Raw genomic sequence first — 27,409 nt, 5'->3', positions numbered from 1 at the left:
TTTTCCCAAAAGACCTAAAATTTAGTGTGTCTAATGTGCTCTCAGGTCCTATAAAAATACTGTGCAAACATCGCTATCCGATCCCTAAATCACCAGCTTTTCTCTCGTTAGATACATGTTGCTTTAAAATGGTAATCAATGACAAAAATTAACATGTCTGCTATTTTCTTCAATTTTAGAATAACAAGGTTATGTAACTTACGGTGCCATCCTTATTGAATGCCAGCACACCAATACCATGTGAATGTCCATCTTTGAGTATAGATACTGTCTGTACATTAAAGGAGTCCCAGATACATATGTAGGGATCTTTGCCAACCTGACCTGTTGCTACTAGTGTCTTCTCTGGATGTAATGCCAAACTGTCAAATAGAATAGAAACAAACAACATCGGTGAATGTGTGACAACCCAACTATTGAACATAGATATTTTACATTTTTTACATTTCTAAGAACTACAACTGATCTATGTATATGTATCTTTCTTTGGTTCCATAAAAGGTTGCAGTGGACCAAGTAATTACTTTGTTTGTTTGCCAGTTTTGACTTAAAGTTCACCTGCTTGACTGAAAGTCATACAAAAATATAAAGATTCCTCTGACTCAATAAACAACAATAAACAACAAAGAAACACGAAGACACCTGTTCTATCAAAGGTAATTCAGAGTGCATGGGCAAGTGACATTTATGACACAATATATTTGATTTCTAAATTTCAACTAAATTTATATCATTTTGGCATATACTTGCACATGATGCAGAATGTGTACATGTAGTATAATTATTTTGTGCAGTACTATAGTTTACCTATTACCATTCAATTAGTCAGTTCAGCGACCTGTATCAAACCGGGATAACTGGTGTCTCACATCAGCTTTTTCTATTCTAAAGATTGTACTAACTTGATAGATTTTATACAAAATATTAGAATTCCTTGCTAAAAAAACATTTCTGTCCAATAATCATGATTAAAACTGCATCTCTTATTTTACTGAACACATACTACACATATTGCTTTCTAAACCAACCCGATTTCATTATTTGCATGCAATTCTCAGGTGGCATTTTGGATGCAAGACTTTCAAAGTAAGGTGTCTACTTTACTGCGTCAAATAGCATCATATTTGGCATTTAAGCCAAATTTATATCTGGATGGAGCATTAAATTATGCAAATACTAAATAACTAAGTAATGGATTCATTTTTAATATCTCCTCTCTCCTAGCAAGTGATACTCTCAAAGGCATTAATTTCTCAGTGCTAAATCCACAATGTGATTCAGCTTTTAGCTGGAATAAGGCATAAAATCAAATCCCAACTGTTTTGTTTTTTCATAATGAATAAAGAATATGTATTCGGTTTTAAGCCTGAGCACTGATAAAACATCTTGTGGCCTCATCAATTTCAATTCGTGGAACATAAAATATGCCTTCATTAATATGAGGATAGAGTCGCTTGTTTTTATGGTTAAAATGGTCAGTTCTATTAATAACCAGGAGAGGATTCGCAGATATAATTAATTCTTTACTATGTCCGTATTGACTCTTACATAGTATAGTTAAAACCATATAGAGTCCTATCAATATTATAACTAAATTATATGGACTGGAAAAATGTGGATTTTGATAATTTGAAGGAATATCCCCAAAGATCGCCCAGGAATGATGTTCCCAAATTTCCAACTTTTTCTAACCCGGACAGTGGGACACTCTGTACTATAAGCTTAAGGTTTGATTTGCTTTGAGTAAAATAAATCACTCAAAAATTTAACATGCATTTTTTTACTTTACAAATTTTCACAAGAGTGACCGTCTTAAAAGTTTACTGGATTACTGACATTTCACGTACATCCTGTATTATTTGTACAATTTGCAACTCCCAACAAATTTATACCGAAGTGCTTCTGGCGTCAAAAGTCTAAAATCTGCAGTAATAATACTAATTTTAATTTTTAATGGCCATGTACACTGGTAATCTTCACTTTTATTCTGCATCTAGATGATGCAATTGTCATCAGAAAACAATTATTTCAAATTACAGCTATAATACTTGACCATAATAACTGACCATATGTGGAATAGTTGAACCATCCCCTTTCCAGCACTATGTATCTATTTTTAAATTTAAATGGCAGAAGTATTGCTAATTTGTTCCATACATAAATAAACCTACTTAACTTCAAAACGCAATACAGCAATATGGATACACTAAGTAGATCCGGTTTGCAAAATAGAAAACATTTCAGTTTAGTGATGTAAGGCCAAGGATACTCGATTTTGAGTTTCCTGTCACCCGCCTTCACTTCATTTTCAGACCCTCACTTGAATTCATATTATCTTGTGTACTTTTAATTAATGCCAGTATGTATTTCATATATATTTTTTGTGTAATCTGTATGATTTAAAGGTATTAAGGGGTTTTTAGTAATGTATTGGTTTTGTCTTACTTTTGTTCAGCGCCTTGAGGTGTATGCGTAAGGCGCTATAAAAATGTGGTTTTGTTGTTGTTGTTGTTTATTCATTATTGTGATTTTCCAAAAAATATCAATGAAAACTGGTTATATTTGCAAAAAAAATTATGAATATCCCTTTATGTTTTGTGGAAAAATCAAAATCAAAACATACATTTTGCTGTCAACCTTGCAGACTCTTTGTACTTTTGAATCTCATTTGGGCTAAACATCCATCTTTAAGTGAGTGAGCGGCAAATAACAACACATTTTACATGTGTCTTGGTCATATAATGAAAGGCAGACAAATAATGAATAATGAAAAAGTTACCTCACTTGTTTTCAGAAATTATGTGACGGGAAACTCAAAATTGACTGTTAGGGGCCTAAACGGTCTACATGAACAGGTACAGTTTAAAGGGATACCATTCTATATGCCTCACTATTGACATTGTCCCGTCTTTACTCACCACAATGTGAGTATACAGGACTTAAGTAGGCCTACATTTTATATGCAAAACAAATATGGAGAAATGGGGGTGGGGGCTTGAAAAAAAAATCAATAGGTGCCAATTCCCTGTACAAAACACACAATACCATGGAGAACAAGAGAAATGTGTATGATTCACCATCTTGCTATGAAAGTTGATCAGGGCACCTTCCTTACTATGTACTACAACCATCACATGCACGTGGGCTGGCTAGGACCGGTGGGTGTTTGATAGTATTTCATTCAAGTTTACCTCTCAGTCCCATGTGCACGTGGGAAGTACTGACATGCTTCATGTAAAGTTGATAATTTAGCGTAACAATGATATCATTACATACTTTTCATTGATTTCTTTATTGGGGTGACTCTTTGTATTGGGTTTTAATTACTGTGGGTGTGTATGCAGCTGATGTTACACATAATATATATTCCGATATTTTATTTGATATTGAGATGATAATGAATCATAAGTTTACAGTACTTTGTAATGCAACATAGATATTATGAACGTGCGTCACTACACCTTGAAACTGAATAAATGAAAAGGATACCAAATCTAAAGTCATACTGGATAGCGGACTAAATTGAAGATGAAAATCGAATTTGCAAAATGAACCCTCACCAAAACTTTCAGAATTAAAATAGTTCAAAATTTACTTGAATTTTTTCTTTCTTTGTCATTATAGCCTGTTAAATTCAGACAAACTATGTTTGTCAGGCCCCTAAATTCAGACAAACTATATTTGTCAGGCCCCTAAAACATTGAAATTAGGGGTAAGCAGTTTACAACAGCTCACTTTTTAACGTTACAAACTATGTTTTGGTACAAAATATTGTGTAATTTTAGGCATTCAACAACAAATTCAAAATATTTAGGTTTATTGTTAGAAACAGATGGCATTAATTTGCAGAGTTGAGTCATTATCATCAATACATTATTGCTGAATTCAATGTGCAGGGTGTTGCCTATTGATAAATAAATTATCAGTGTGATCTGTAGGCCTACAGGTTGATGCATTACATACTTGAGTTTTTATGTCATGAACAAAGATCTAACATAATATTAACATGATTAACACTATTCCGTGTGGAAAACGCAACAATTTAGAGAGTGGGTGATGGTAATCTTCAATCTGTAATCCTGGAAAAAATTGGCACACTTTGTCTTCCTTGTGGCCTGAAGTGACTTTGCAGGAAAACCCTGAAAAAATGCATAATTTTATGCTACATGAATAAGGCCTCAAAACTAGCTGAAAATAAATAAAAGTATGAAAATTGGGACTAACAAAAAGCATAAAATCAGGCAATTGCCTGAAAATTGGCATCCCTTACGATACAATGTAGATGGAGTCGCATATCGCTCATGCTGTACTTTGTCCAGGAAAAGATGAGCGATAAACCTGGGGAACCCCACTTAATATGTGAAATACAAACTTTGGTGTTCCTAGTCGATTGTACCAGTATGATTTTTCCACGGACGAAAGAGATAACAAACACCAAACAGTCAAAGTCTCAGCATCACCCGATAATGAGGGCAGATTGTTTCATGAAATGTGACAGGCGAAACTGCTACGCACGTACTGCATATTTTTACATTCTTTTGCGCAAACGCCAAGACACGCAAAGCTCGTATACAACGCTGGTGTCGCACAATCGAACAATCAGCCCTCATGAATATGCGAGAATTCACAGCATACAAAACACAAGGACTTTGACTGGTTGCGAATGGTGTGTACAGTCTGTGGATTTTTCCCTTTTATGCAACCAACTTTAGTTTCATTTTGGACAAAATGTTGTCACGTCAAGTTCCATAGGGTGCACACTGATTCCTGAAGGCTTAATAAGAGTAAGCTTCAGTAATAGTAAAATTCATTTGATTGAACCCTGGGTTAATATGGGTGAGGGGGACCCAGAGGTATTACATCTGCTTATGTTGCGGCGGTTTGCTCCCATTTGATTTAATTCTATTGGTAACTCCATTGGCCATCCCATCCCCTAGGTAGGGATATTTATATAACCCTCTAAATACAGACACTCTGTCTAAATACATAAATGGATCTATTTAAATTGATCATCAAAAATGTGCACTTAATACCCCCCTCCCCCCAATACATACACATACTTCCAATATGTGAAAAATTATGCATTTAGATACTGAATTACCTATTCACATAGATTTTGGTCCGCAAACTTTTAGAAATCTTGGGAGTTTATTACCATTGCATCTAATCATAGACCCTGGAAATTCTATTTCCAGGGTCTATGATCTAATCAAAAATACATTTGTGATGAATCAAATGATCATTCCAATCACTCAATCATTTGAAAGTCTTTCCCTTGCTGGCACTGTTAAAATTCCAGTGCATTTATAGTTCTGAAGAAGACATGTGCACAAATACACCATGCTGGAACCTGGTAGGGACGTGAGAATTCCCAATAATGTGTAACCAAGCATATATTGGCACTGGTTCTATGAACATGAAAAGAAACTATTGATGACTCAATCTTATGAAGGTGGGTCCCACTGATGCTCACGTTCATAACAGTGGACTTCTTTACCAACATACAATACAAAATAAAAGGTATTTACAAAAACAAGTTTAATTTCACAACTTCATGTGTAATTGTAAAAATTTTGTTAAGTGTCAAATAGATCACCATGTAGATATTGATGACAATGAAGATCAGTGCGTACCAATGAAGGTGGCCAAACATATTCAGTGAACTTGAACTTTGGATTACAGATAGATTATAGGATTTGATTTTCTTTTTTAATGATAAATAAATTTGCACATATCATTGATATGAGTAATGTTAGTTCCACCCTCTCATGCATTTCAGGTAGCTCTGCACATTTAAAGAGTTGGGATCCAAGGAGTACCTACCAGTACAGGGATAGCTCGCCATTTTAGGTCTACTTCCCGGAAATATTAGGGGGGGTCCAAAATTTAACAAGAATTATGCAGATCATACCTACATGTACTACTACATATACTTAGTTATTAGAATTACTTTTAAAATGTCTTTTACTGCGTTGTCAAATGAACTACAACCTTCTCCCACCTCAATATTACCCCCTTATTAAGATGCAGCAGTGACTTACATTTAACAGTGTATCATCAATTCATGATTTCATAACTGTATATAAGCCCCACACAAATGTGCAGAAATGAATTATGCTTCCAATGCATTTTACAGATTTGTAATACAATAGCCCGTTTTTTAATAAAGGCCATTATTTAAAGGGGGGTAATAACATTTTTTGAGATATTTATGTATTCCAGTGAATATATAATACTAGACCTTTCTTCTACATTTCGGTATTTTCCTTTTAAATAAATAAATATTGGATTTAGGTCTATAGAGCCTTTTTCCAGCTAGATCTTGAAGGATTCAAAGCGCTGTAATTTCGCTGCCATGGTGAATTGACATCACAATCAGGCCAGTTGCAGCCGAACCTGGCGCAGACCTATCTGCACTTAGATTGTAACATCCACCAATTATCTGTGCAGCTCCCCAAATTCCATTGGGTGAAGGAAGTTTTTGAAAACCGAACAACTAATCACCGATTTTTTAAAGCAGGAAGAAACTGGATAACCTGCGAGAGCGAGCATGGAATCAGGATAAACCAAATGCACATACAGTCCTTGGGCACAGCCGGGGCTTGAACCCGGGACCTCAGTGGTACAAGGCGAGGGAACTACCACTGCGCCACTCGCTCTACCTCGCTTTTCCTTCAATTTCTTCCTCAATTTCCTTTTTTTCTCTTCTCCTTCCTATAAATGTGCTGTATCTCAATATCGCACAGGCTTTACGTGCAGAGTTGACCAATTCACGATCCTAGAACCTAGGATTAATTGCAGTTATCAGAACCGGGGATGGTACCCCCTTCTCTTTTCAAATAGCTGACACTTAACCCTGATGCCCCAGGCCTATTTTGGCAAGCATGAAGGAGAGACGGAAGGAAGAAAGAAAGAAGAAGAGAGTGCGGTTTTGAACAAGGGAGTCCTCGGGTGCCAGACACACCCACGGCCATACCTTGCCACGGGGGTCTTACTTGGCCGACCTTTCTGTGCCCATATGACTGTTTGCATGATGATGCAATCACATCATGTGCAGATGCTTTGTGCATTGATGTTTTCTGCTGTTTGGTTCAGTAGTGTGCGCATGGATGACTCTTCCTGTATACAGGACCAACAGCTTTATGTGATTTCCGAACCACAAGACTTCGCACACATATACCTGTACATGGTTTGCAGTGTATGGGGGTGAAAAGAAATTCTACAATTATATTCTGCAAAGTAAGTGAACATAATTGCAGGACTCCCGACATTTTGGGAAAGAAAGAGAATGGAGCTCGCTGATCATATTCTCCTGGCCAACAGCATAACGCCTTAACCACTCAGCCACCATCGGGTTTAATCCATGTTCCCACCTAAACCAATTCTTGCTCTTTTCTGTTCCAACACCAAACAACAATTACCAGCCTTGACTTACACCCCATTACCCACCTGTAATACAGAACCTTGACAGTGGTAAAATTGTGCAATATTATTTTTTCCCAATAATACACCATACTACGCAAACTTGTAAAATAGTACTAGGTGTCCCTAATCCCATTCAAACCTTTTGTTCCTTAGACAGGCATTACCCATTGAGTCATGCTGCATTCCCTGGCGTACACGTGGGTTTGTTATTTTACACTCCATACAAACTTTTATACCTGTTCACAGATCCAAGAGTGCCTGGGTTTTTTCATGTTTTGTGTCTTTTTATGCAACCCAAGCAAATTCAATTGTCACTGCTTCTTTCATGTTTGCACAATGAATGTCAAATACTAAGGTCATGAAAAAGGAAATTGGTCTTTTTAAACAACTCCACTCTAAACTGGGTCAACATGTAAAAGAATACCAGGAAAATATTTTAGCCCAAAATTATGCAGGTATACTGTTGTATCAGTTACTCACTGATATCAGTTAAGTTCTGTTGCACAAGTCACAAATAAAGGCTAGTCAGTGACACCCACTGGCCAGGGGTAACATACTGGCCATGGGTAAAGTTACAAAGTCTGAAGTCAAAAGTTTAATTCATAAAACATCAAACAATTCGGTGAAATCATTACACATGAGCAAGTCAATAATCCCATGTACTAAGAATTCGCTGAATTTCTACACACACAACAGTATTAACTCAAATTGTAAGTGTACGACAGAGTAAAGGATATAGATAAAGCTCTATTGGCAATGACAAGTCAAATTGAGAGACATGTTCACACTTAGTAAAAACTGTCATAAATGAACAAATCAGACACATTTTTAACACCATGGAAATCCTTACTTAAAACTCAAATGTGGAACAGCCACTGGGAATAAGGCTAGATTGTATCGAAAGGAAAAGCCCCTTGAAAATGCTGGGTGCTGGATTGAAAGCATGGTTGAAGTACCTCCATCTGGGGCAGGGTTGGAAATTTGTTTTGATGTGAATTCCCATTTTGATTCTCATAATTTTCAAAATCCGAAACGTTCAACATCATTTTAACGTTATAACAACATTACCACAACATTGTTGACATCGGCATGGACGCATTAGTATGATGTTATTGATGTCACTATAACATTTTTCAAACTTTCATTGGTCAACCAATGACTTTGTTGTTTTGACGTCAATACAACCAAATTGCAACCAATTTTGTCCACTGGGTTGTGTGTGCAAGGCAATCTGTCAGGGTAGGTGTATGTGGGGTGTACATGGGGTGAGATGGACTGGGTGTGTATTAGTTTGAGGAATTGTCAATAATGTTAGAATTATATCAGATATTTCTGTAATTTCTTTGCATTATAGACTGAATAATAATAAAGTATTAAACAAAAATTGTAGGCCTCGGGATAGCAAATCATCTCAAGCCTATGTCCTCAGTCTTGTGTCTCTTAACCTTTGCCATTTTCATTTGCAAACAATTACTGACTTAACTTTGCAGATTGTCATCTAAAATGAATAATTTTTTTACTTCCTTTTGCCGCAAACCTAAATCTGCCCATAAAGCTGTGTGATGTTATCTCGAAATATTGCCTTATATAGGCTGATTCTACTGTCTGACCTACCTGCCTTTCAGCATAATATCTACCAAAGTACTGCACTTATATATTTCCTTTTTAAATGCACTGCAAACGTTAAGCTTTGTCACCAGTTAGAGTAGTGGTCTGCATGTACATGCAAATTTGGGACAATCAAGAAATTTGTTTATCAATATGAAATATTAAATAAACTAATATTACCATCTAGTATTAGGCTATAAAAATATACACATGAATTATACAAAAATGTGCAAATAAAATTAAAATGCATGGTAGAAATGGGTATGCTTTAATTGCCAAATTCAAAGATGAGGCAGGGTTAGAGTTCAGATGAGAGAATCAAATAGAGTTGGGGTTAGGGTTAGAAAATAGCTCTGCTTTAGGATGCATTCTGAATTGAACAAATTTGACCTGGTACTATGCCCCTTACACTATCCCCACCCACCCACCCGGGACATACCCACATACCTGTCTACCATACTGTGGAAATATTTCCAGAATATATTTTTTACAGCATTACACCTTTCACAGGTATTTTTGCACATTTTATGAAATGATAATTAATGTTCTTTGACAGAATCACTTTGAAATGTTCTGCACGTTATGTGAATAGGTCATTCAGGGTTGAGATGAATTTGATGGTTGCATTTTCTGTGTAATTTGTCCCCAGTCACTTATGCATATCAATATAGATGGAATGTACAAAAAGTATCTTAGAAAGAAACATTAATCCTAAACATTTTGTATGACCACTGGGAACACACTTTCAAAAGTTCATTATAAATGTCCTTTGCTGTCCTTTACTAACTTTGCAAACTAAGAAAATTGCTTTTCAACTTCATTATTATGATGACTTGTTTTCATATTTCACAATGAGCATTTTTGTTTGTTTGTTGTTGTCCCTTTGGTGGTTATTGTTTTGTTTTTTAAATAATTATTTCAACCTTCCTGCAAACATGTTTTTTAAATGAATATACACAAGGCAAAAAAAATATTGTTGTGTTGCCCTCAAGTGGGAAAAATTGGAAAGTTGGGTCGGTCGGTCGTATTCTTTATTTTTTTAACCTTCTGTTTTTAAAAGTCCCCTCAAATATTATTAAATGCTTCTTCCATTAGGGACATTTGTCAATTTTGACTGCTGGATACTTATTAGATAATTAATTTAAGACTAGTCTTTCTATAAAATATTAATTTTAAGTGAAAAACATTGATTTTTTTTTAACAAATCTGTAAAAATCGTCATTAAAAAAGAATTAAAAATCTTTGATGAGACATTATTCCACGACCTAGTCAGTATCTTTTCTAATGATCAAGTCCAATGACCTGGAAATCCACCAGCATGAAAGAACAAAAAACCTCATAATTTGGCAATGTCCCCCCAAAGCATATATTACACTCACATAATCATTTGCAAAATTGACAGTGCTATGACAGTGCCTCTACTCTGATATCTTGTAATTGCCATATGTTTAAAATTGAAGTTGTAGCGTAGGCAAATAGAGTGTTAATGCAAGATTTAGATTGTCAATTGTTAATACGATTGAAGATTTCCTTGATGTCTGGGATCTTAATTGATTGCTGATGACTTGCATGGCTTGCGGTGTATACATATTGATGGTTGCAAACGCTACTCACAAGCAGGGAGGTAAAACCATATCGGGCAAGTACAGAGTGATGCGATGCTTGTCTTTAGAAATGAGTTAAATAGTTTTAAAAAGCTTTCCCTGAAGTTCCTAGAAGGGTTTAGAAGAGCTGTTTGGAATAAAGACCAAGACCACAAGTCCTACGCGATAAGCGATATCAGCATTACAAAATCCCAATTTATTGTGGGACTATTTAAGGCAACTTGTGATACAGCTGAACTCTGCCCTATCAGGAAAATTGTTTTTGTGCTTAACAATATTTTTTAAATGTTTTACTAAATAAATTTTTTTTTAAATTTTATTCTCAATATTTATTTTGTTTTTTAAATTTCAGTAGCACATTTGAATCAATATTTTGTAAGCACAAAAAATAATCCCAACAGGTCAGATTTCAGCTACACCAAAACTTGCCAAAACGGCCCCACAATACATAGGAATTTAATGCCAATATCGCTTTCTTCTTTCTAGCCAGATTAGATTGATTGAGCACTGAAAGAGTTGGAAGAAAGTCAAATTTGTCAGAAATATGCAAGGAAGTAGGAAGGTATGGGCCATTTAATATCACTTGTGTGAAATCAATAACAAAACTACTGCTTTCAGCTACCAGTATTTAAATCGGCTATATCAGACTTGGATGACTCTGGATCTGTTCATGGTTGGTTTAAACTTTAGTTGTGCCTGCAAAATGTTTTAAATGACGATCGATACATTAGCGTTAGTTTGCCAGAAATTCTGAACATAATTAAATAGCAATAGTGAGTTTGTTTGTGAGGGAAGTTTAAATGAGTGAGTGAAATGAAATGAAATGAAATGGTATCTGCATGTTATCTGTCGGTAGCCTGCTACGCAAATTGCCCAAGTCATTTTTGAGAATAAAGAACAAAATGTGATTCAAGCAAATATAATCACCCTAATTATTTAGGATTATTTCCTTTCATTTGTATCATTATCATTTGTTCTTGTGCAAAGATTGGTGAATAAATGTTTAAATGCATGCCTGAACCACATTTTGTTCTCAAAATAACAAAAAATGATGTAGGCAATTAGCGTAGCAGGCTGACGATGTATGTTATCAGAATCCGTAAGAGCTCATAGTAGTGCGCATGTTAAATATTCAAAATGTCAAAAATAATGGAAACAATTTTGATAACCTTTCAGATCCCAGGATTATGTCTAGGGTATGAGAATCTTGACAAATATCACAAATTTTAGGGCATTTATAATTTAATTTAAGGAAATTGACTATTAGACCAGTTGACGTCACAACCAAAAAGTAGCTCACTGAGTGTTTCTAAAACTGAGAATTGCACACATAACCAAAAACAGGGAAAAAATGAACTTTTCTGAAAGAGGTTATGGAATTTCCTATGACCTGAATATGGTCAGGTAAAACAATAGCGCTTATATCCTGCTGCGTGAATGGAGGTAGCGTCAATTACTGCTTTAATATGGCCAGCCAACTTACATGCTTATTTCCACTATCTATACTCATATGGAGATCTATCCCTATAGGCTGTTACTCTTAGGGTTGCTACAAACCCGGCTTCACACAGAGATCCTGGAAACAATTTCTTTTCCAGGATCTGTGCTGTATTTCCCTCCTTATTGGCTAATTATGTACAACTGCCAAGTTCAAAGTTCAAACCACATTTCCCTCTTAGCATTTGTTACATTTAATCCATAGTTTTGCAACTTTTGTCACTCTCAAGTGCAAATCGTATTTCACTGCACTTAACAAAAATGCACTTTTATCTTCCTACATTATTATGTGTCCTAGAATCATTGGAGCAAGTTCCAGGAATTTTGTAAGTGAGCTAATTCAGAAACCACCTGCTGGTATTTTGGCATTTGATTGCAATTTCTTGGTGGATATTCTCCTATCCACAAGAAGAGTCACTTTATCCAGTAATTAAGGCTTAGTTAAGGAAACATTATCTTATCTAGTCACTGCATAATTATGATGTTGACCTTGTGGTTCTGAAAATAACTTTTGCTATCATTTTTCTTTTCTTTTTTATTGCAAACCAAATTGAAATTGTTCCAATGGCCTAATTCTATTTAGCATGACTTGGTATATCCCAAAGAGCTGAAACAAAAAAACTATTGACAATAGAAACAAAAGATCTGAAAATAAAAAAAATCCTTTAAAAAAGGAATAGGGCGCCCAATGGGAGCTTTGATGTGATGTGCGGAACCGTTCGGGGATAATTTTCTTCTATAAAACAATAATGGAACATTAGCATAGTACGCAAAGAAAGATTAGGAAATGTAAAGCATATCTATTACGGTGAGAGAGGTGTAAAATCGTACTGCATGGGATGTAAGAGGATTGGTTTCAAATAAAAAGGAATAAAGATCTGGTTACCATTTCAGAGTACTGCATGAGATGTAAGAGGATTGGTTTCAAATAAAAAGGAATAAAGATCTGGTTACCATTTTGGTTACTATTGTTAGGAAATCATGTTGGGAGGGGGGAGTTGTTGGAGCAGAATTATTTTATTATTCTGAATATAGGTTTGCATATTTTATTCTTAAGGATTGTTTTTCAAGAGGACATATGATATAGTGGTCGGTGGTAATACCTGACAATATTGCATGCCTGGTTATTGATTTAACGGAAAGTCACCGCGGATATCAGGTTTTAAGAACATTTGAACTTGTTTAAGCGATACAAAGATCATGGTGTATTGAGTGTTTTTATTAACCCATTAATTTTGTAAAAAAAAAAAGGGAAGCATACGCACAGGATTTTAAGGATTTTTGCAAATTTTGTCAATTGTAACTACCGCACTAGATTTTCCAGGGATATGAGACCATCCCTGTTTTGTTTTTCTAAATAAGAAACCATGTTTATCGATGTAATTCCTAGTTCTTTGATCGACATAGCAGCTTTTTGGATCAAGAAGTCGGACACCATGCTATTTACTGAGGAAACCAGTCTTCTCTCTCTCTCTTTTATTGGACAAAATACGTGTCATACGAGTGCGCGGTTATGCCGTCTCTGTTTATTCTAGTAAATCATGCAGCTCTTCACCTGGATCGTACTCTCGTTTTGTAATAGCGCCATCTCTTGAAAACTATTTTACAAGACTAACTGCAAAATTATTAATTTCGTATTTCAAGCGTTAATTTCCGCTGTATATAGAAGTACTTTACTTGCATTCAATGCATATTAGTAAACAGTAATAAAATCAAAATCAAAACCAAGTTAGTTGTATTATTTATTCTAAGCACATACTTTTTAAACATAACAGATGCAGATTAAATCTAGAAAGGCTGAAATTTGAAGCATTTAGCAAAGTCAAGCCAATATAGGGGCGCCGCCGTAGCGGGCGCCCTAAAAAAGTTGTGATAAAGTAGAGAGAAAAAAATACTGCTTCAACAGATTGATGAAAAGAAGAAAATGTGTTTTAAATATCTATTCTCTTTCGCTTGTATTAAATCTATTTTCTTTGTATTGACCAATTTGTCATTTCGAAAATTGGAGCAGTATTACTAATAATATTGGTTCAATACATTTTTAGAGGCTGTTCAATATTCACTCATAAAGCCTTTTCAGCCATTAAATGCACAGGGTTGCTTCTATTAAATACCAGTGGTGGTGGAAGCATTAACATTTAGGGAGGGGCAGGGCATAATATAACCGGTATCGCATCGCATTTTGCTACACAATCTAGCCAAATTGCTATGCAATCACACAAACATATGCCATTGCTATACCTAATTATTGCTATACAAATAAAACTTTGTCACTAAATTATGCCCTGGGGAGGGGGGGGGGGGTCGGAGGACGCATCACATTTGCAGCACATTCTCAGTATATAGTAAGATTCACCAGAATCTGTCTGTTTGTTTGTACATCTGTTTGTCTGTCTTTTCTCGGAGACTAGGGGTCGCACGTTCCTCAAACTTTGTGGGTGGGTGCAGCTTGGTATGAGGAAGAACGAGTTTATATTGGTTAGTGGGTCAAGGTCACCCAAGGTCATCCAGGGGTCAAATTAGTAAAAACTGTCATATGGGCATGAAACTTGGTGGGTAGGTACATCTTGACCTAAGACAGAACAAGTTTGTATTGATTAGTGGGTCAAGGTCACCCAGGGGTCATCTGAGGTCAAATTGGTAAAAACTGTTTTCCGCCTATTTCCTCGGAGACTGGGGGTCGCACGTTCCTCAAACTTGACGGGTGGGTGCGTCTTGACCCGGGACAGAACAAGTTTGTATTGGTTAGTGGGTCAAGGTCACCAGAGGTCATCTAGGGGTCAAATTAGTAAAAACTGTCATATGGGCATGAAACTTGGTGGGTAGGTGCATCTTGACAGAACAAATTTGTATTGATTAGTGGGTCAAGGTCACCCAGGGGTCATCTGAGGTCAAATTAGTAAAAACTGTTTTCCGCCTATTTCCTCGGAGACTAGGGGTCGCACGTTCCTCAAGGTCATTTTGAGGTCACAAGTGGTCATCTGAGGTCAAATTAGTAAAAACTGTCCTGTGGGCATAAAACTTGGCGAGTACAGTCACCATCAGCCAGGTAATCGCGACAGCCGAAAACCGCCAAATACGGGTAACCGCCTAGTGGTCATAATTTGTATCGTGTACCCTCCCCTCCCCCCACCACTCTAATGGGAATACCATATTTTAGGGATGAAAGTAGGGTGCATTTATACAGACACATTCCAACATTCAAGTTAAGATTAAAAACTGAAACAAAGAGTGGGTAGGTTGTACGTACCACAGATATTCAACCACTTTGTTAGCCCTATGGGCAAATTGACTGCCTGAGTGACAGCATTGTCTAGTACACCTCCTATTGCCCATACTGGCCACATCCTACATCAATGTCTCACAGCCCCCTCCCTATCTAGCCAGCTCCTTGTCATCTTTGTTTGTCAGTCGTATGTACGTCACAGGTAGGAAACTTTCAATCAGTCTTGGTCTATTCTTCAGACAGAAGTACTTTTCACTGAGTCAAGTTATTAATACATACATACATCATGACATGCGACCTGTTGTACGGCTGCCCACTGAGAAATTCTATCAGTGCTGCAACATTTTCTACTTTCCTTCCAATTCAAAGGAACCATGTCTGTAGTACAGTACTTTAATCAAAACAACCAAAGGTGTCAATTTGAATATATGTAATAATGGAGAACCATATATTTTATGAAGGTGCAAGACTTCCAAAAAGTGGACTTTTCATCAAATGAAAAGTGCCCTTCACAGACTTTTTGTAAAAAGTGGATCTAAACCCCATAGATATTGCATTTTTTTACTTTTATTTTGAACCCCTTATCACCTAAAAGTGGACCTTTTTCCTATCACTTCTGGACCTTTTTATTGAAAAAAATAACAAAAAAAGTGGACCTTTGTGTATTTTTTTTAAAGGAGTGGCCGCCGACTGGCTGGTGGTGTTGCTCCCTCCTGTATACATGTACACCAGCCAAAAATATCCACAAGTTTAATTCTAGAAGAAATATCTTTTGCTTTTGGTGGAAACATTTTTGTTTGCTTTTTGTTCTGTTTTTTGGGGGGAGGGTGCTTTTTTTTGTTGCTTATTTTGTTTTGCTATTGAATTGATTTTATTTTGTGGTTAGTAAATTCGAAGCATTCTCATAGAAATTTATCAGCACACAATATCATCAGATTCAGATATTATATATTCCTTTAATTTTCAATTGGTCTAGATGTCAGTGGGATGGATTGGGGTTCTGGAATGTGATCTGCTATGTTGCAGAAGGCATTTCACTTAGCATGCTTAGTTGGATTTCTCTTGGACTAATGCCAACATTGTACACTACAATTTTACATTAAAATATGCCTCATACCTGTTGGAAATATTCAAAGCTGGAAACAGTTTTTACTAATTTGACCCCAGATGACCTCTGGTAACCCCTAAATGACCTTCTCAAAATTTGGTTCTAAATGGTGACTGACTGACTGTACTCACCAAGTTTCATGCCCATCCGACAGTTTTACTAATTTGACCTCAGATGACTCCTTGTGACCCTGAAATGACCTTCCAAAAATTTGGCTTTAAATGTTGACTGTAGGGCTACCCACCAAGTTTCATGGCCATACTATATTATTTAGTAATTTGACCTCAGATGACCCCTGGGTGACCTTGGATGACCTTTGAAATGACCTTCCAAAAATTTGACTCCAAATGTTGATTGTACCCACCAAGTTTCATGCCTATACGACTTTTTTTAGTAATTTGACCTCGGATGACCTCGGATGACCCCAAAATGACCTTGACATTTTTTGTCTTGCATCGCTGATCATTTCCACCAAATTTCATGAACATGCGACAACCTATGGTGATTTGACATGACAACCTGTGGGGAGTAAGAGAGAATACCCCGGAATAGGGTCCCGGATGGGGTCCCCAGGGTAGTAATCAACTAACAAATGCAAACTTGCACTGGCTCAGACCAAGGGGAACCTACCCACCAAGTTTGAGGGCCCTGCGACCTGTCAGTTCCAAGAATAAGGACAGACAGACACCCATATTCATGAAGGTATACTTGTGTCTTTTTTGTTGTTGCCACTGGTTGTTGCTTGTGTGCCTTTTTCAATACCTTCAAAAATGAGCTCTATACCCCCCTGCAAGATCTTTCTTCTGTGCCTAGACACACAAGAAAAAATCGACACATAAGCTAGTTTTGTACCGGTCAAGAAAAAAATCAACAAATCCCAACTTGGTACATGTACAAATTCTTAGATTTCTATGGTAACTTTACACGGGTGTGTACCCAAACATCAGATATGTCACACACACCCCTCCCCACCCCCTACTTGCGCGGGCATTCAAAGAGAAGACGTGTGTATAAGCATGTTTATAAGTATAAAAGTGTGTCTGTCCCGGCATTCAAAGCAAGGACTAGAGTGAGTTTCACATATTCAAAGTGAGGACATTTTTTCACAGCGAGGACATCTCTGAATAGCACATACAAAGAGAGGAAATCGCCCATACCTCCCCTATACCCTACAGAAAGAGTGTCATCCAGTGCACCTATTCACAAAGTGAAAACTGTGATTTTGTCCTCGCTATGCCAAAATGTCCTCACTTTGAATGTGGGAAACTATATCTTGTCCTCACTTTGAATGCTTGGCGAATGCCCCCCCCCCCCCACACATAAAAAGACTATACAGATTGGAAGAATATACATGTATAATAAATTGATCACAATTGGTCTTATAATGTGTAGGATTAAAATGTACATTCACTTTGAATTTGATGTGATTTAGGTTAAATTGCCATTTTTGACACTATACTTTAAAGTCTACACAATGTAATGTTATACCATGTACCTATGCACCACATACATTGTAACCTACTTTCAACAACTGCATTCAGGTATAGTATTTCAACATACAATCTGCTGGAGAAAACCATGAAAAGAAATCAACTGTTTGATGCAATCATTGAAATATGTGAAAGAAGCCAACAATAGGAAATGGACAATATGTTTATTGTACTTCTATTTTACTCAAATTCAAGATGTATTTTTTGAAGAAAAATTGGCTACCAGTACCACAACTCAGATTATTTTAGTAAATTTTGGAATGCTGAATTTCAATCTGTTGTCTGCCTGCTTTATAGCTAACAGTATTTTGACCCCATGATGCTCAAAGGTCTCCCCAAATGCCCCAATAGGATCATATAGGGGTCAAAATTATACTTGCTCCAATTCCACTTCCAAACATACATCATGTTTTCAGGAAGGTGGTATGTCATTAAATGATAGGATTCTTTTATCTACCTTAAACATGGAAATTACCTGTGTTCTGTAAGTGGCCTATTCACCTATATTGCACGGTTCCGCCATATGCAGGGAGAGCCTCGAACTGGCAATAAACATAAAAGGAAGTAATACAATGTATGTACCGTAACCACCCGGGTATAAGCCCACCTTCGGCTATAAGCCCAACCCCTATTTTTCAAAACATTCTGGGAATAAGGGTGCACTCAGGTATAAGCCCAGTACTCAATTTTGGCCAAGTCAATGCTTTGCTCTCATATTTAAGAACAAATTAAAAACATATCAGTTGATAACTAACATTCCACACTTACAATTTTAAGAAATTGACATAAAAGATAGAAATTACTGGTACATTGGGCATATACAGATGAGGGATAATTGTTCTTATTTTAAAATTCCAGCACTAGCCCTTCCCCGGTTATAAGCCCATCCCCATTTTTGAAGTGAAATCTGCCATCTAGGGGGGTGGGCTTATACCCGAGTGGTTACGGTAATTACGTAACTTTACACAATGTTACATGACTGGTTCAATTCCCATTCATGCAGATAGCGGCTCTCCTCGCATATGGCGGAACGATGCAATGGGTGAATAGATGCCAGGTGTGTTGAATACCCGAGTGGAAGAAGGGCCCAACTACATTTTTTTTTACAAAAATGAGTTAGACCCAGCATTTTATTGCCAGCATACTGTTCTTCCTTGTGTGTGAAATCTATGAGCCAAAATCCACTCTCTAAATAGTCTTCCACGTACACTTAATCATTGAATTCTCAACTTCTCATGGAAGAAAGGCCCAACTCCATGGAGTAGGGCCCTTCTTTCACAAATATTGGGTTAAAGAGGAATTTTGTTCATCTATGAAATCTGCTTTTCACTACAATAAACTTTCTTGCTAACATATTACATGCTTCTATTTGTGCAATTAAAGGATCATTATCAAATTTCTGTAGCTATCTATAACACATCTGCTTACGGAACTGGCACTTGCCATATATATTAGTGGAAGAAGGGCCCAACTCCAGCTCGTATTAAGACCTGTACCGTTGCCATGGAAATATCATATATAATTTCGAATGTATGTTTTGAATGTACTGTTTTATGTTCATGTATTAAAGGTCCCCTGAAGATGAAAACATTCTGTCTATAAAACTTTTCCAACTATTAAGTTTGTTCTTAATATCTCAAAAACAGTTTTGATGGAGTTGGGCCCTTCTTCCACTCAGGTATTCTATTGTCATTTAGTCAACTTCTATATTATTTTACGGACATTCTTGGGTAGGGTGTGTCATCCACATCAAAACTGAGTCTGAATGCAATGAACTTCATAATTTTATGGGTGACATACTGACACACTCTAGAATTTCTGTATTTTAAAAAGTGTGTAATAAGTTAACTTAAATTTCACACTCAAGTCAAAACACAGAGGTGACGTCACAATATAATGCTTATTTTCTCAAAGAAAACGGGAAAAGTTGAAAAACAAAAACACTCATATATATGACAAGGTTCAAGATTCAAGGTTTGACCACTGTTTAGTGGACATCACAAAAGTTTGTAAAAATATTTAGGGGTGAAAATAAACATTGGCAATCTTGAACTGAGACATTTCTAGTGTTGTCTGTATTTTATGATTTTGGCAGTTAAATGGCTCTATTTTGTATTGTTGCTCGGAAAAACAGCATTGTTGGCCAATTTTGCAGAATTCAGCAGCTTTTTCCATGATATATTGCATAGTTTGTGCAAAGGAAATATTCAACATGAAGATAAATGTGACAAAAGTTACACACAAAATTGCTGTATCAGACATAAATTGGAACTTTAAACCATGATATCATTCACTGGAAGAGCATAGAAGCTTCAGGTTACACTTATTTTATGCAGAATTTAATAAGGAACAAGTCAGTAAAAACTTCGTATGATTCCTAGACTCAAAAGCATATCAAAAAATAAAAAAATTTACCCTTACCTCTTAATTTTTTGGTGTGTGTAAAAAATCTCTGAATTTACGAAAAAAGTTAATGAGTGAACAGGAGAACAAAAAGAGCTCCAGACCTGAATTGAATCGTTTATACTTGAGATACATCTGATGCTGTGAAGATGGTCACTCACTCATACTTGCTTCTAAAGATCATAAATAAGATATTGCGTTATCATCGGGCATAGTGAGAGTTAGTGAGTCATCAAGAGGGGAGCTATAAATCACTCTACTTAGAGGAGCTGTAGACAAGCAATCGGTCAAGTAACTTAGTAAAAAGGCACTGTCTGGGGTTAGAATTGAAGAACTTTTTATAGCATACTACTTTTTTGCAGCAGCCTGGAGGCTGGATGCTCTGATCTGATTGTTCTACATTTTACATTCTCTTCATTGGGGTTGTCCCATCTATTACACTTGACCAATTCCTCACATCTGTTTAAGGGGACACCCTCGCGAAATCCCTATTGGTTTGTACATGGCCTTTCAGTTGCAGTCAATTTTCTCCACATAAATACCAATTTGCCTTTTCTTTTGTAATTATTGAAAGTTGTTTTCCCTGATCAGAAATAAAGTTTTTGGAATTGTTTCACCACCCTGTATTCATTTTATCCCTGATCAGAAATAAAGTTTTTGGAATTGTTTCACCAAGAGGTATTCATTTTATGGCATGTTTTGTGATTTTCCCCATTTAAAACATGAAGCTTCCCCTTCATGTCAGAGGGCGCGAGATGGAACAGCCAAATCCAGGCAAAAACAACCAATGCGATGGAGCGATCTATCAGGAGGAGTGACGTCATGCCAACCGACCGAACGTACATGTAACATTTAAATGATTTACATGATACATTGTAGGCATTTCCTTGGAAAGAAAAAAATGTGCCACATGTATTCCCACCATTTATCCATAGATTTCTATATGGATGCATTTCCCACCGTTCAATGTTTTTAGAAATGCATGAAAAATTTCAATCATTTAGTCCATGAGTGTATCATGAAGATCAAAGGCCTTGCATGTGTGTCTTGAACAATCATTCATTTTATTTTAAAGGGGAAATTCAATTGTGTCATGAAATTCAACTGTGTCATAATGTGCAAATACATCCATGTACATATTCATACATGTACATGTACTTTAAAAATACTATTGTCTAATGTTGGCCGATACCGATCTGTGAATCGGAGATCGGTGCCGATATGGACTGCATCGGCCTTGAATCTGAATCGGCAGATGAGCTATCAGCTGCTGATCTAGCTTACCGATCTCTGAACTTGACAGTAATAAAAGTACACAACAATTCTTTAAGCTTACCATTACTTTCTTATGTAACATTACTACTATTTAATGCCAATATATTTCCAAAGAACGTTGTTACCACCGCAAGAATCATGTCGTTTCATACTGTATTTTATAATATTATCCACTCACAACACTCCCGACTGTACAGTGCGTCCCTGGGAAAAATTTGTAAACACTTTAACACTCGACACGTGAAGTCCCTGCGCCCTTCAATGTCGGGTTTCCCAAGGTGAATTTGAGGGCATGTTATTTTTAGAATTGCGCACATTCTCGCTATTCCTCCTCACACGGACGATTTCATCTCTTAATCTCCGAACACGTGAATTCTTTTTGTAAACAACTCTGCACAACCAATCAGGATGGGAATTCGCGGTATTCCCAATACGTCATATGCATAAATTATTATAATATCGATGGAGCTGATTTAGCTGCAGGGTCATCGAATCAATTCGCGCAGTGATTCGCCTAACTTGGTTAGCAAAGTTGATTCGCGGAGAAGAAAGAAGAATAAAACAATCAAGAGAAATGGATTAATGATTAAACTTCCGACAATCGGAGGCACTGAGTGAGTAACGCTGGGACTTGGGGTGTAAAATGGTATTTTATTTGGGTTGATATTGACATGAAAAACCTCTAAAAACGGTCATCATATTACATAGCTACAGGTTTGGGGAATTAAGCTTTGACCGTTAACATTACTGGGGCCCGACTTGAATGAACTTGTACTGGTTGTAGAATAACATTTAAGGAATCTGTATCGGGATCGGATCGGCCCGATCTGCTAATTTTCAGATCGGAGATCGGCAGATCCGATCTTGGGTTGGATCAGCCAACACTACTATTGTCCATAATTTATGATTTGTTGTAGGCCGTTTGTATGCCCATGTAAATTACATTGTACAACATGTATGTGTACAAAACTGTACATCCCTGGCAAAAGTTAATTGGGAATCATGTTCCAGGTATATTTTCCTATTTGGATGGAATCGTGTTCCAGGGACTTTATTTTTCTTCATTCCATAATTCAGGATCGTGATGCTGAGCAGTTCAAACTATAGGAGGCCTTTCAATGAGACCATAAAATTGCTCACTTAGCGAAGGAGAAATTGGATGTTCAACTTTTCCACAAAATACTTGTTCTCATCTCTGAAGTAAAGTCACTCACTTGAAATTTTCAGACAAGTAGAATAAAAGCACATTATAATATTTCATGTTAGTCCATTCCCTGAGGCTTATCCTGTCATCCTGTGTGCATGAAAATAAATGTCCCCAAAGTTACTCTTCACCACTATACAGATCCTGGTCTTTACACTTGTTGAGTATAGGTACCATTAGGCCATACCAAAAAGCACAGACCCTAGAAGCATAGACTCTGAATTATGCTAGAAGTGCATATCCAGGCAATAACTCTGCTAAAGGTCATTTAACTTTGTACAGGGGTCAAGCACAGACCCTAGAAATAGAGGGTCTGTGGGTCAAGCTACAAACTTGCTTTAATTATGTCCAAAAGTATACCAATATGCATTCCTTTATTCATAAGGATTCAGAAAATGTAGTTTGACATATCCAAGATGTACGTGCAGCCCTCGAATTAAGGATCTGAAGGGGCACGGCAACTTTTTAAGGGCAAGTTGATAATTGCCTTGGATTTTCACTGAAAAGGCAAGGCAGCACAGCAGTTTGTAATAAACAAAAAAAAAAAAAGTAACTAATGGTCATTATTCAAAAGGGGGCTATTGTATTACAAATCTGTAAAATGTGTTAGAAGCAGAATTTATTTCTGCGCATTTTGACACCTCATTTGATACAGTAGCCGAGAAAAAAATAAAACACCGGTCAATTTAATGTACATGTAGTGAGGTCCAGATTTGGAAGTTGCACTTACATACAAATTTTTACAATGCAAAAACACTCAGATATCATTACACAGATTTCCTTCCATTATACTGAATACAAAATCAATAGAATTTACTGCAACTTTCAAATCTTGGGCTACGTTGATTTAAATGTATGTATTAGGGGTGTAAATTAACGGTTATTTGTCTAACCGTTTAAACGGACCACAATCCGGTTGGTTAACCGTGTAAACATATGTAAAATTTTTTATTTTTTTTAATATTTTTTTTAAAGTTTTCGGCGACTTTGGAGAACCACTGGACCTACCGTATTGTCTGTAATAAACACTCCCCCTCTCATAAACGACCCCTCCAATTTTTCAATGCAAACATTTCCAAATTCCAACCATGCCATATTGTTTGACTTTGACTGAGTAAGCTTAAAACTTGCATCCGTCATGTCATTGATGATCGCTAAATTCAATTGCATGGACAAAACATACTACGACTCAAACTTCCATCCATTTCATTCCCTAATTATTGCTTGATGATGCATTTACCTGTGTAAATTTGTTGTATTTACCACGAAAATATCAATTACGACGCTGCTCTATGGGCGCCGCCATTAATCCCATTATTAGGTACTTGTAAATACCTCCTTTCTACAGGAGCACCATCGGGAAATTTAACCCGATTTTAAAGTTGTTTTTTTCACTTTTTTCGATTCATTTCCAATAAAGGAAAAATGTAACGCCTCCGGCGCGTTTATTACAGATAATACAGTAGGTCCAGTTGTTCTGTAAAGTCGCCGAAAACTTTGAAAAAAAAAATAAAAAATTTACGTTTAAACGGTTAGTGATTTTCCTAAACGCTCAATTTCATACCATAATCAAGGAAAACAAGGTTTTGTTATTACAAAATAACATGAAAATCACACAGGTTATAACTGGTCATTTGCAGCAGGCCACTGAGGTAATCAATATTGGTACTTGAATGGCATGACTCAGTGACTTTCTGCTCATTGTAAGACTGACAGTGTTGTAAACTTGATTGCATAACATTAAGATTGCCAACTGATATCCTTTGTATTTGAGTTGTCATAGTTCTGTCAAATGATGTAAACCCCGGATGTAAACAGTATAAAAATGTCAACAAAACATGCTACTGCAGAACTCTATGCCTGTGTGTGTGTGTGTCCGAGGGCTGATGACACACATTCGATGGGTGTACATGTACATGGTCCTACTTCACAGTTTTTTAATCCCCTATTCATGTTGTGTGAATCACTCTGTTGTGGACCATCCTTTTGATACTTGAGTATTTGGACAAGCGGAACAGTTTTGACAGGCCTTTTGTCTACCTCTCTGTTTATAAACAAATGAGGAGGTCGAAATTATCCTCCTCGCCGAATACGAAAGTCAGCGTAAATAGTACGGCACTATACGCTGGCGAAGTTACGTAATAATCGGATTAACTACCATAGCAATAGGTACAAACAATTTTTGATTATATCGCCATGCACTACTACGTTCATGCGGTACGCATTGAACCATAGATGTCAAAGAAATGCTAATCACTTGCACCTGTAAGATTAGTCTCTTTGAAAAGAGCGGTATTGTATTCAATCTATTATATGATTGAAGACAGGTGATGAGTGCAACCTGCTTGTAGTGCTATGGTAGTTAATCCGATTAATTACATAACTTCGCCAGCGTATAGGAACCCATATGGATTCGATTCATGTATGTAGGATTCATTGTCTAGCTTGCAGGATTACCAATATTGCTCGAGAAGTCTAGACAAGAATTTGCTCACCGATAGCTTCACATTCTAGGCTAGAGACCATTGCATTCAAAATCTAGTCGGATTCGCTGAAGCATGACACCGTATAAAGCAATGGAAGTTCAGAAGTAAACACAGCCGATCACGACAGGCAATTGCAGCAAAAATGTTGCTAAAAAGTAAAATTACAGTAATTTACACTTCAGCAAAATTTTAGACTGTCCAAAATAGGCAAATCTTGCTCAAAAGATAGTTGACTCATCGAAATAACTTTCATCCAATGCTCAAAATTAACAAAATAACCCCAGGCTCCGGTGGAAAAAATTGAACCACTGTCCGACCGAAAAAACAATACCAACGCACTCTAGCATCAAATGCGTACCGTAACTATTGTGTGCAAATTCGAAGCTAGAGTTCTCGAGTAATACCAACTGCAACAGAACCAGATTAGTGACAATGACATTGATTATACTAGCAATACCAATTCAGCTTGTTGTTATTGTTAAGGGGGTACTACACCCCTGGCCAATTTTGGGCCTATTTTTGCATTTTTCTCAAAAATTATAGTGCATTGGTGATAAGTAAGATATGTATAATATAGGGGCAAGGACTGCAACTACTGCACTGGAAATTCAGCAACTCAAGGCAAGTAGTTATTGATTTATTGATCAAATATTGGTTTTCCTCATTTTTGACTGTAACTCCACAACTGTTGTCTGTGCTGAAATAAAATTTCCAGTGCAGTAGTTGTAGTCCTTGCCCCTATAATATACATATCTTACTTGTTACCAATGCGCTATAATTTTTGAGAAAAATGCAAAAATAGGCACAAAATTGGGCAGGGGTGTAGTACCCCCTTAAGACTATAACAACATCATCATGAACATGACATAAAAACATACGGTATAAAACACGAATAAATAAATACATCTAGACAGTTGAAAAATTCCAATGAATTTTTCCAAATTGTATATTAAAAAAGTACCTAGTTCCATCAACAATGTTACATACAAGACAAATATTAACCATAGTTCACTTTGTACGAAAACTTACCTGACAATATCATCATCATGTCCCAGGAAAAACTTCTGTGCATGATTCTTCACGTTGTACACCACTCCCACCCCTGCAACGAAATAGACCACTTCTTTGGTTGCCGTGTAGTACAAATTGTTCCGGCACTGATGTCCTCTGTAGCCATATACCCATTCAAGTCGGAGCGCGGTCGAAGGAGCTGTCTTATCAGCCATGATTGCAACTCCAACTAAGTCATGTAGACTGATTGTCAAGCATGAAAGAGAAATTTCTTATTCCTTTCCGCCTCAACTTTCATTACCTACACTTACGTGGAAAGTCCCTGTGTGCCGCGATCCTCAGGCACGCGACCTCAAATGACCTTATTCAATTCGTGCAACAGAGATTGCGCTGGAGACTATGCAATAATTGCTGTCAACAACATAGGGCAAGTTTTGTACTACGGGAATTACTTCCCTGATTTAATGATGACCCCCCCCCCCCCCCCCCGGACTCTACCAAACCATTTTTTAGCTTCCTTTTATGGTCCTATAACACATTTATTAACAAATAATCCCGGCACTATGGCCATATTCACATAGTGGTCAAATTTCAAAGTTGCTCAAATCTCTCAAGTTCAGAAAAAGTACAGTTTGACCTACCGACCAGAGTATAAAGCAAAAAGGTCAAATCTTGGGGGCAGTTTTTTTTACCACACAGGGGCCAAAAATTAAAAACGCTCCGATTTCAACGAAATTGGTCTCAACTTTTGCTTGTCATATAGGCCCAACTAAGTCAAAAAGGAGTAGTTGTAGGCCTGAACCATGTAGGATGTTTCTTTACCCAGGAAACATCACAACATAGGTTGTGGTCAATAGGCTGTATAATGGGGATTGACCTTTATTGGCCAATTTTGTCAATACATACTGCAGTTACTGTCCGTTTTCCTATACATAATACACAGTGCTCTTTCCCATTGACGCGTGACCTCTACAAATAGCCTACGTTAAAAGAATGGGGATATGCCTAGTTAACGTCGCTGTGTGAAAAATAACCGGCCAATATTAAAAGTACTCTTCTAAAGTTCTAGAAA

At 36.8% G+C, this 27,409-nt stretch overlaps 1 protein-coding gene across 6 annotated transcripts in view; it reads right to left on the bottom strand.

Annotated features, from left to right (window-relative positions):
* Positions 1 to 26,680, bottom strand: part of LOC140152651 (echinoderm microtubule-associated protein-like 6) — a 78,678-nt gene extending 51,998 nt beyond the window's left edge. For 5 of the 6 annotated variants that reach the window (XM_072175087.1, XM_072175091.1, XM_072175086.1 and 2 more), the window contains exons 1-2: positions 26,356 to 26,680; positions 203 to 362 (exon numbers count right to left, since the gene is read on the bottom strand). In XM_072175087.1, coding sequence (XP_072031188.1) covers positions 203 to 362; positions 26,356 to 26,552 — 357 coding nt within the window. In that variant the 5' untranslated portion in view covers positions 26,553 to 26,680. The remainder of the gene's footprint in view (positions 1 to 202; positions 363 to 26,355) is intronic. The other variant, XM_072175090.1, reaches the window with a different exon arrangement.
* Between the last annotated feature and the right edge of the window lie 729 nt (positions 26,681 to 27,409).

Source organism: Amphiura filiformis, chromosome 5 (assembly GCF_039555335.1).
Source record: "Amphiura filiformis chromosome 5, Afil_fr2py, whole genome shotgun sequence".
NCBI lineage: Eukaryota > Metazoa > Echinodermata > Ophiuroidea > Amphilepidida > Amphiuridae > Amphiura > Amphiura filiformis.
This window is presented reverse-complemented; position numbering and strand designations above follow the sequence as displayed.